The sequence below is a fragment of the Nannobrachium achirus genome, assembly GCF_963921795.1.
Source record: "Nannobrachium achirus genome assembly, chromosome: 17".
In the NCBI taxonomy this organism is placed as follows: Eukaryota; Metazoa; Chordata; class Actinopteri; order Myctophiformes; family Myctophidae; genus Nannobrachium; species Nannobrachium achirus.
In genome coordinates, this window is record NC_137824.1 from 60,649,835 (window position 1) to 60,662,198 (window position 12,364).

A 12,364-nucleotide genomic window follows, 5' to 3' on the forward strand; every position below is an offset into this window, starting at 1 on the left:
AAGCGTAATTGCAGGGTTAAATATTCTGTAAAAGTTTTGGAAATTCATTGGTTGAAATGTTTGTGTGTGAACCATGTTGAACAACTCCTCCTGGGAAACCAGAGTTGGATTTCAGGCCAACAATGTGACACTTAAAGGACAACTCAGTTTTCTTACAACAAGGCATGGCATGTTTCCATCCAGTTCTGATGTTGCGTGGCTCAGCTGTTCTTAGAGGCTGCGTAAGTAAAGACCCGCCCCCACCTGCCTCTGATTGGCCTATCAACTTCCGTTTCTATGACGCACGTGGAAGCGATGCAGATTCCCTCTGTCCCCTGAAGCGTACGCCCCAGAGACCAAGGAGGCGTCTACCTTTCTATGTCTATGCTTAACCCCTCACTGCTCCTCCAGGTGTTGTCCTCAAATATACAGAGACAAACCCTCATTGAACTGTACCAGACATGATACATGTCTGTCTGTCTGTCTGTCTGTCTGTCTGTCTGTCTGTCTGTCTGTCTGTCTGTCTGTCTGTCTGTCTGTCTGTCTGTCCAGGTGTCCCCCACCATGAGTGCAGAGGAACTGACCAATCAGGTGCTGTATCTGAGGAACGTCCCTGCAGGGGACAGGGACATGTGGATGAGCTTTGAGGCCATCGAGGACGGACAGCTGGGTGAGGACACCACGCTACACAACTACACACTGTACACACTGTACACAACTACACACTGTACACAACTACACACTGTAAACACTGTACACAACTACACACTGTACACACTGTACATACTGTACATACTGTACACACTGTACACACTGTACATACTGTACATACTGTACATACTGTACACACTGTACACACTGTACATACTGTACATACTGTACATACTGTACACACTGTAAACACTGTACACAACTACACACTGTACACACTGTACATACTGTACATACTGTACACACTGTACACACTGTACATACTGTACATACTGTACATACTGTACACACTGTACACACTGTACATACTGTACATACTGTACATACTGTACACACTGTACACACTGTACATACTGTACATACTGTACACACTGTACATACTGTACATACTGTACACACTGTACATACTGTACACACTGTACACAACTACACACTGTACATACTGTACACACTGTACATACTGTACACACTGTACACAACTACACACTGTACATACTGTACACACTGTACACACTGTACACACTGTACACAACTACACACTGTACATACTGTACACACTGTACACACTGTACACACTGTACACACTGTACACACTGTACACAACTACACACTGTACACACTGTACACACTGTACACACTGTACATACTGTACACACTGTACACACTGTACATACTGTACATACTGTACATACTGTACACACTGTACACACTGTACATACTGTACATACTGTACACACTGTACATACTGTACATACTGTACACACTGTACATACTGTACACACTGTACACAACTACACACTGTACATACTGTACACACTGTACACACTGTACACACTGTACACAACTACACACTGTACATACTGTACACACTGTACACACTGTACACACTGTACACAGGAACTGCCCACCTTCTGTGCAATGCATGATGGGACGCTGGAAACTTGTGGATATAAGCTTTAAATGTTTGAAATAAGGTGTGTGTGTGTGTGTGTGTGTGTGTGTGTGTGTGTGTGTGTGTGTGTGTGTGTGTGTGTGTGTGTGTGTGTGTGTGTGTGCGTGCGTGCGTGCGTGCGTGCGTGCGTGCGTGCGTGCGTGCGTGTGTGCGTGCACAGAGAGACCACTCCACCCTAAAGAGAAGGTTCTGGAACAGGCCCTGCAGTGGTGCAAGATGGCCGACCCAAGCTCCGCCTACCTGGTGGTGAAGAGAGTTCCTAAAGGGGAATGTGCCAACCTGCTGACTGGTATGTAACACACACACACACACACACAGGACGGCTACGCCAGGCGGACTAAGGCTCCTATGATGTAATCGCCGTAGCGATGAAAATGGTTAAGCAAAGCCTCGCGGCGACGGGTTCCCACCCCTTTCACTGAACGCTTTGGTTCCCATGGCGACGCGTACACACAGCAGACGGAGTAGGCGCTACGTGGGAAGGGACCTTCTGCCGTAGTAGAGACGGCGACGGCAGGTTGATCTATCGAGCACGGATCATTTCCGATTACCGTTGTCATCTGCCGTTGCCGTAGCGTTGCTTAAGGTCGCTAATGGCGATCCGAATAAAGAATAAAGGATAATATTGTTTTTAGCCTATAGGAGTGAGGTGATGAAGATCATGTTGTTCTTTCAGCCTATAGGATAATATTGTTTTCAGCCTATAGGAGCGAGGTGATGAAGATGATGTTGTTCTTTCAGCCTATAGGAGTGAAGATGAATTTGTTCTTTCAGCCTATAGGAGTAAGGTGATGAAGATGATGTTGTGTTTTCAGCCTATAGGAGTGAAGATGATGTTGTTCTTTCAGCCTATAGGAGTGAAGATGATGTTGTTCTTTCAGCCTATAGGAGTGAAGATGATGTTGTTCTCTCAGCCTATAGGAGTGAAGTGATGAAGATGATGTTGTTCTTTCACCCTATAGGATAATATTGTTTTCAGCCTATAGGAGTGAGGTGATGAAGGTGATGTTGTTCTTTCAGCCTATAGGAGTGAGGTGATGAAGATTATGTTGTGTTTTCAGCCTATAGGAGTGAGGTGATGAAGATGATGTTGTTCTTTCAGCCTATAGGAGTGAGGTGATGAAGATGATGTTGTTCTTTCAGCCTATAGGAGTGAGGTGATGAAGATGATGTTGTGTTTTCAGCCTATAGGAGTGAGGTGATGAAGATGATGTTGTTCTCTCAGCCTATAGGAGTGAGGTGATGAAGATGATGTTGTTCTCTCAGCCTATAGGAGTGAGGTGATGAAGATGATGTTGTTCTCTCAGCCTATAGGAGTGAGGTGATGAAGATGATGTTGTTCAGGGATTGACACTAACGGTTGCCCGACTGCCCGGGGCAAGTAAATAAAAAGGTCGGGCAGGTGAATTGTGCTACTGGGTTGCCCGAACGGGCAAGTGCACATTTTGAGCAACATAATAATGAGATGTGTGCCTATACTTGAACAGGGGCTACAGGGCTAGTTGTCCGTCTCTCTCTCCCTCCGAAGTCCCTCCACACGCCCCCCACACACACTCACACAGACACACACACACACACACACTGAACGAACGCGCGTGCAGGCAGCCGCCAGCCAGTGGCTATGTGAGCTCCGTCAAAAACAGCGAATCTACAAGGCATACACACTCACATTATGCTACAGCATGGCCAGATTAATGCACGCACTTTACGTGCTGAAGCACAGGTCACCAAACGTTGGGGAGAAAGTGAAAGAAGACAGAACTATTACCGCAAAAGTCGCTAAAACATTGACATGTTCGCGAACGGCGCGAAGCGTCTATTTTACGAGTGAAGCGTCTATTTTCCATGCTATCAACAGTGCTTTCCCGATGTTTCCCTCCCTGTATTGCGCTACATAATGTATTTAATCATGAGCAGCATGCATGTGCACTGCAGGGCAGCCTGCTTGTTAGCGTTCTGTGCTAACAACTAACATAAACACATCTCCGACTCTGATGGTCTGCTGTCCAGCGTTGCCAGGTTTTGTTTGTGAGAGAGAAACAAGCAAGACTATTTTATTTTCTTCTTCCTTTTTTGGTGTGTGTGTGTGTGTGTGTGTGTGTGTGTGTGTGTGTGTGTGTGTGTGTGTGTGTGTTGGGCAGTGTTGGGTAGCGTTACTTTTTTTAGTAATATAGACTGATTACATATTACCTTGATTTTAAAGTAATACATTTCGTTACATATTACCCCCCGAGTAGGAGTAATATATTAATATTACTTTACTTATTACTTTTTGGTAAAAAAAAAAATTAAACGCTCAAATTGAACAAATAATTATCTAGATATTTTATTATTATATTTTATATATTTTATTATTTTATTTTATATTTTATTGTCTGTTTTTTCATATGAAACACAATAGACCTACCTTCTTAAATGTGGCCTATAATTGTGTGACACTGCTGCGTGCTGCTGGGGTGTTCTGTGTTTCTGACGTTACTTTGTGGGAGTGATAGCTCTTGTTTTGGGCATGTTTTATCTGACAGCCCGTGCGTCGGAGAAAACATCCACCAACACAGCGCTACAGTTCATGGGTGGGAGATATAAACCAAGCATTTGATAGTTCTCAGTAATGCATACATTTTAGCGTGTGTTTTCCCTTCAGTTGTTGAAATGTTGTAGCTTACTAGGCTAATAATCATTCTAAACACCTGGGCACGCTGACTCGCTGTGCGCAATGGTTTCCAGGCACTCCAATCCACCCGACAGTGCCTGGCAGGCATGTACACACATAGACATCAAAGGGGGCTTGCCTTGAGCCCTGCCTCAGCCCCTGCCTCTCTAACATGTCAGCCCCCTGCCTCTCTAACATTCTCTGCACGTCCCTGCGTTCGTGTGCCGTTCGGTGCGGGGCAGCAGCAGCGCGCAGCCACAGAACTTGATAGGAAGGCTGAAGGCACAGGAGGTATACGTCTGGGTCCCACGACAAAAATCCGTACCATATTGGCTTAAAACGGGACGACGGGAGTCACGGGACCCTGGTTGGTAACGCGGAAGTAATGAAGTAATGAAGTTATCATTATAATAATATATTACCGATTTTTTTTCAGTGAAGCGTTATATTAGTCATTACCGCATTTCGGTAATATATTAGTAATATGCGTTATATTACTAACGCGCGTTACCCAACACTGGTGTTGGGGGGGGGGGGGTAGTTGTAGAAAAAAGTACTCAAAGGTTTTACTTAAGTAAAAGTATCAATACTGCAATATAGAAATACTCTTTTACAAGTAAAAGTACTAAAGTAAAAGCAAAAGTGCTAAAGTGGTTTACATATGTCTTATAATATTATAATGTATATCTGCAGTAAGTAACTAGTAACTAAAGTTTTCAAATAATTGTAGTGGAGTAAAAGTACAATATTAGGATCCAAGATGTGGAGTAGAAGTAAACGTATTGTACAGTACTTAAGTAAATATACTTTCCATCGCTGCGGGGGGGCAAGTGGCCAAGACCTGAGGGCAAGTAGAATATGGCCTGCACTTGCCCGACGGGCAAGTGCCTCTGAGACCTTACTGTCAACCCCTGTTGTTCTCTCAGCCTATAGGAGTGAGGTGATGAAGATGATGTTGTTCTCTCAGCCTATAGGAGTGAGGTGATGAAGATGATGTTGTTCTCTCAGCCTATAGGAGTGAGGTGATGAAGATGATGTTGTTCTCTCAGCCTATATGAGTGAGGTGATGAAGATGATGTTGTTCTTTCAGCCTATAGGAGTGAGGTGATGAAGATGATGTTGTTCTCTCAGCCTATAGGAGTGAGGTGATGAAGATGATGTTGTTCTCTCAGCCTATATGAGTGAGGTGATGAAGATGATGTTGTTCTCTCAGCCTATAGGAGTGAGGTGATGAAGATTATGTTTTTCTCTCAGCCTATAGGAGTGAGGTGATGAAGATGATGTTGTTCTTTCAGCCTATAGGAGCGAGGTGATGAAGATGATGTTGTGTTTTCAGCCTATATGAGTGAGGTGATGAAGATGATGTTGTGTTTTCAGCCTATAGGAGTGAAGATGATGTTGTTCTCTCAGCCTATAGGAGTGAGGTGATGAAGATGATGTTGTTCTCTCAGCCTATAGGAGTGAGGTGATGAAGGTGATGTTGTTCTCTCAGCCTATAGGAGCGAGGTGATGAAGGTGGGCTTGTTGAGGTGTCGTGAGGAACCTCCTAAGCTGCTGCAGGGGACCCGCTTCCAGGACAGAACCTTCCAGATCCGAGACCACAAGCTGGTCCTGCTCAAAGACAAGAAGGTATGGACTCACACTAGGGCATTCACAAAATATTCGAATATTCAAATAGTCAAATATCAAAGTCACTATTCGACGTTGTTCACCGAAGTCAAATATTCGATTCTTTTTTAACTCTTTAAAAAGTTTATAAAGCTTGGCTAGATAGGAAGTCATAAGAATGAGTTGTAAATGCCCCTGGTGGATGAATTTGCCCTCTATACCAGGGGTTCTCAAACCTTTTTAGGCCGTGACCCCCAAAATAAACATATTTGAACTGGGGACCCCCACCCTGACAAGCACTTGGAATTGTAGGTATTACATTTAATGTGACTCGGTTCCACAGATTTTCCACAGCGTTGCGAGGCGTTGTGAGCATGTAGATCTGCTATTTTCACAATGTTCGCCTCTTGCCAGTCCTGTCGAATATTCGACTATTCGAATACTTTGAGGTTGAATAATTCGAATACTAAAAATCACTATTCGTGAATGCCCTGACACACACTGAATGCTGCATACACACTAGTACCACATAACACACACTGAATGCTGCATACACACTAGTACCACATAACACACACTGAATGCTGCATACACACTAGTACCACATAACACACACTGAATGCTGCATACACACTAGTACCACATAACACACACTGAATGCTGCATACACACTAGTACCACATAACACACACTGAATGCTGCATACACACTAGTACCACATAACACACACTGAATGCTGCATACACACTAGTACCACATAACACACACTGAATGCTGCATACACACTAGTACCACATAACACACACTGAATGCTGCATACACACTAGTACCACATAACACACACTGAATGCTGCATACACACTAGTACCACATAACACACACTGAATGCTGCATACACACTAGTACCACATAACACACACTGAATGCTGCATACACACTAGTACCACATAACACACACTGAATGCTGCATACACACTAGTACCACATAACACACACTGAATGCTGCATACACACTAGTACCACATAACACACACTGAATGCTGCATACACACTAGTACCACATAACACACACTGAATGCTGCATACACACTAGAACCACATAACACACACTGAATGCTGCATACACACTAGTACCACATAACACACACTGAATGCTGCATACACACTAGTACCACATAACACACACTGAATGCTGCATACACACTAGTACCACATAACACACACTGAATGCTGCATACACACTAGTACCACATAACACACACTGAATGCTGCATACACACTAGTACCACATAACACACACTGAATGCTGCATACACACTAGTACCACATAACACACACTGAATGCTGCATACACACTAGTACCACATAACACACACTGAATGCTGCATACACACTAGTACCACATAACACACACTGAATGCTGCATACACACTAGTACCACATAACACACACTGAATGCTGCATACACACTAGTACCACATAACACACACTGAATGCTGCATACACACTAGTACCACATAACACACACTGAATGCTGCATACACACTAGTACCACATAACACACACTGAATGCTGCATACACACTAGTACCACATAACACACACTGAATGCTGCATACACACTAGTACCACATAACACACACTGAATGCTGCATACACACTAGTACCACATAACACACACTGAATGCTGCATACACACTAGTACCACATAACACACACTGAATGCTGCATACACACTAGTATCTGTGATCTACTGTGTCTCCTGTCAGAGCATCAAGCCAGAGAAGGAGTGGCCTCTGAAAACCATGAAGGTTTACATCGGCATCCGCAGGAAGATGAAAGCACCATCCAGGTAATCTATAGATCTAATACCATCCAGTTAATCTATAGATCTAATCTGCACCATACAGGTTATATCTAGATCTAATCTACACCATCCAGGTAATATATAGATCTAATCTACACCATCCAGGTTATATATAAATCTAATCTACACCATCCAGGTAATCTATAGATCTAATGTACACCAACTAGGATTTGTGGTACAACCCATAATCTATAATCTATAATCTACTCCAACCAGGTACAGTAGTCTGTAGTGTACAACTATTAAAGTTCTAATCTACATCAACTAGGTACGGTAGTACAACCTTTCCCTCTGTTAAACCTCTAATCCATACCAACCAGTTGTAATATAGTAAATATACCGGTAGTAATTTAATATAATCATGTAATATAGTAATTTAATATAGTAATGTAATATAGTAATTTAATATAGTGATGTCAGTGTAAAATATGGTTATAAGGTACCATATAAGGTATTGTTTCATTACAGATGTAATATAGTGATGTCAGTGTAACATATGAATGAAGATAATGTTTCATTACAGATGTGATATAGTGATGTCAGTGTAACATATGAATGAAGGTATTGTTTCATTACAGATGTAATATAGTGATGTCAGTGTAACGTATGGTTATAAGGTATTGTTTCATTACAGATGTAATATAGTGATGTCAGTGTAACATATGAATGAAGATAATGTTTCATTACAGATGTAATATAGTGATGTCAGTGTAACGTATGGTTATAAGGTATTGTTTCATTACAGATGTGATATAGTGATGTCAGTGTAACGTATGGTTATAAGGTATTGTTTCATTACAGATGTGATATAGTGATGTCAGTGTAACGTATGGTTATAAGGTATTGTTTCATTACAGATGTGATATAGTGATGTCAGTGTAACGTATGGTTATAAGGTATTGTTTCATTACAGATGTAATATAGTGATGTCAGTGTAACATATGGTTATAAGGTACCATATAAGGTATTGTTTCATTACAGATGTAATATAGTGATGTCAGTGTAACGTATGGTTATAAGGTATTGTTTCATTACAGATGTGATATAGTGATGTCAGTGTAACGTATGGTTATAAGGTATTGTTTCATTACAGATGTAATATAGTGATGTCAGTGTAACGTATGGTTATAAGGTATTGTTTCATTACAGATGTGATATAGTGATGTCAGTGTAACGTATGGTTATAAGGTATTGTTTCATTACAGATGTAATATAGTGATGTCAGTGTAACGTATGGTTATAAGGTATTGTTTCATTACAGATGTAATATAGTGATGTCAGTGTAACGTATGGTTATAAGGTATTGTTTCATTACAGATGTAATATAGTGATGTCAGTGTAACATATGGTTATAAGGTACCATATAAGGTATTGTTTCATTACAGATGTAATATAGTGATGTCAGTGTAACATATGAATGAAGGTATTGTTTCATTACAGATGGGGATTCACGGTGATGATGGACAAACACCAGCTGTAAGTATTCTGATGCTTTATAACCTTGTGTTTGTGCTTTTCTAACCCAGTGTTACAAAGGATAGGATACCAGTCTATCATCTGTCTAAATCTAATACGTCTAAATAACATTCTTAGCATTTGTGGACAAGCAAACAGTGTGTCTAAATATGAGAACAAGTAAGCATCAAACAATAGGCAGCAAGAAGTCCTAGGGTGTGTGGAGCGTCGTCCAGGGCGTTTTAGGGAAGGGAGAAGAGTCTGGGACGCGTGGAGCGTCGTCCAGGGCGTTTTAGGGAAGGGAGAAGAGCCTGGGACGCGTGGAGCGTCGTCCAGAGTGTTTTAGGGAAGGGAGGAGAGCCTGGGACGCGTGGAGCGTCGTCCAGGGTGTTTTAGGGAAGGGAGAAGAGTCTGGGACGCGCGGAGCGTCGTCCAGGGCGTTTTAGGGAAGGGAGAAGAGTCTGGGACGCGCGGAGCGTCGTCCAGGGTGTTTAGGGAAGGGAACAGAGCGTCGTCCAGGGTGTTTTAGGGAAGGGAGGGACAGATGTCCTGTGTTGGCTGATCTTAGAGGACAGGAAGGGTGGAGGGAGGATGGTATCCTGAAGGGTGGAGGGAGGATGGTATCCTGAAGGGTGGAGGGAGGATGGTATCCTGAAGGGTGGAGGGAGGATGGTATCCTGAAGGGTGGAGGGAGGATGGTATCCTGAAGGTTGGGGGTGCTGTGCCCTTGATTGCCTTGTAGGTCATCATCACATCACCAGTGTGTTGAACTGCAGGCAGCAACCAGACCTGTCCTCACACTAAATAAAATATACTGGACTGTATTTTCTTGCTGTACTGTAGAAGGTTATTATAGTAAACGAAAACTAACTAAAAAACGAAAACTAGAATGGAAAAACATTCTAGTTAACTGAAATAAAAATAAAACTAAGCTTTAAAAAAAAAAAAAAAACTGAAATAGTATTGTGTGTTTACAAAACTAACTAAAATAAACTAAAATTATAGAGAAAATCTCCTTAGTTTTCGTCTTTTGTCTTTTGTGAAAAAAAAAAAAAAAAAGAAAACACCAGTTGGTGAGGTCAAAGAGAGAAGTTGTATGTCTCAACATTCCTGCCACTCTCAACAATATGATGTTTTGTTGATTTTCTTTGTTAGACAATACTTTTTCCGGAGATTTCTTTTATTTCACCCCTGACAAATACCCCATATTACGTAAAAGACTAAAACTAACACTAAAACTAATAAAAACTAAACTAAAACTAAGCATTTTCAAAAAATAAAAACGAAACGAAACTAGCAACCTCACTTTGAAAACGAATTAAAACTAAACTGTAATTGAAAACAAAACCTCAAAACGAATAAAAAATCCAAAACTATTAGGATCTGGACTTACTGTACACGAAAATAAAATATGTGAAAAGATGCAGCAAGGGCTTTACACAGAGTTGTAGATATAATGTAAAGCTTTGAGCTGCCCACTGGACCTGTGTCTGTCTGGGGGTACAGGGAGCTTTGAGCTGCCCACTGGACCTGTGTCCTCTGGGGGTACAGGAGGCTTTGAGCTGCCCACTGGACCTCCTGTGTCCCTCTGAAGGGTACAGGGAGCTTTGAGCTGCCCACTGGACCTGTGTCCCTCTGGGGGTACAGGGGGCTTTGAGCTGCCCACTGGACATGTGTCCCTCTGGGGGTACAGGGAGCTTTGAGCTGCCCACTGGACATGTGTCCCTCTGGGGGTACAGGGAGCTTTGAGCTGCCCACTGGACCTGTGTCCCTCTGGGGGTACAGGGGGCTTTGAGATGCCCACTGGACATGTGTCCCTCTGGGGGTACAGGAGGCTTTGAGCTGCCCACTGGACATGTGTCCTTCTGGGGGTACAGGGGGCTTTGAGCTGCCTACTGGACCTGTGGACCTCTGGGGGTACAGGGAGCTTTCACAGAGGAAGTGGCAAAACCCCCTTTTTTTCTAGTTATGATTATGGAAGCTTGGATAAGGAGCTGGCAGATGTTGTACAGTGAAAACAGTGTGTCTTGAAGGTCAGCCACAGGATACTTTGATAATGGAATTCAGCAATATCACTTCAGTTTAACCACTTAGACCCTAGTCTATGCTTAGTACAACAGGTGAGTTATTCTTCCATCTACCCTAGGTCTCTTCACCAAAAATAGCAAATCTACAAGCTCACAACATGTTGACACGTTGATGCATTGTGAGCTTCTAGATTGGCTATTTTTGGTGAACCTTCCCCCCAGAACAGATGCTGGGGTTGAAGTGATTAAACGTCAAGTATGAAAGTTATTTTCAGACAGATATTTCTCAGTGTGTGACATACTGTATCTGAAAGATGTGCATGGTTACTGTACGTAGCGTAATATGATGTAAGATTGTAAGAATGAACAGTGTGATTCAGAGGTGTAAGATTGTAAGAATGTTTCATAGACAAGATTGTGTGCACAAGATTGTAAGAATGAACAGTGTGATTCAGAGGTGTAAGATTGTAAGAATGAACAGTGTGATTCAGAGGTGTAAGATTGTAAGAATGAACAGTGTGATTCAGAGGTGTAAGATTGTAAGAATGAACAGTGTGATTCAGAGGTGTAAGATTGTAAGAATGAACAGTGTGATTCAGAGGTGTAAGATTGTAAGAATGAACAGTGTGATTCAGAGGTGTAAGAATGTAAGAATGAACAGTGTGATTCAGAGGTGTAAGATTGTAAGAATGAACAGTGTGATTCAGAGGTGTAAGATTGTAAGAATGAACAGTGTGATTCAGAGGTGTAAGAATGTAAGAATGAACAGTGTGATTCAGAGGTGTAAGATTGTAAGAATGAACAGTGTGATTCAGAGGTGTAAGATTGTAAGAATGAACAGTGTGATTCAGAGGTGTAAGATTGTAAGAATGAACAGTGTGATTCAGAGGTGTAAGATTGTAAGAATGAACAGTGTGATTCAGAGGTGTAAGAATGTAAGAATGAACAGTGTGATTCAGAGGTGTAAGATTGTAAGAATGAACAGTGTGATTCAGAGGTGTAAGAATGTAAGAATGAACAGTGTGATTCAGAGGTGTAAGATTGTAAGAATGAACAGTGTGATTCAGAGGTGTAAGATTGTAAGAATGAACAGTGTGATTCAGAGGTGTACGA

General features: G+C 42.0%; 1 protein-coding gene across 1 annotated transcript in view; it reads left to right on the forward strand.

Annotated features, from left to right (window-relative positions):
• The window catches only part of arap3 (ArfGAP with RhoGAP domain, ankyrin repeat and PH domain 3), a 65,479-nt gene that overhangs the window by 42,567 nt on the left and 10,548 nt on the right, over positions 1 to 12,364 (forward strand). Inside the window, exons 26-30 of the mRNA XM_080746134.1 lie at positions 532 to 649; positions 1,803 to 1,931; positions 5,788 to 5,924; positions 7,672 to 7,754; positions 9,210 to 9,245. Of these exons, the coding sequence (XP_080602260.1) occupies positions 532 to 649; positions 1,803 to 1,931; positions 5,788 to 5,924; positions 7,672 to 7,754; positions 9,210 to 9,245 (503 nt within the window). The remainder of the gene's footprint in view (positions 1 to 531; positions 650 to 1,802; positions 1,932 to 5,787; positions 5,925 to 7,671; positions 7,755 to 9,209; positions 9,246 to 12,364) is intronic.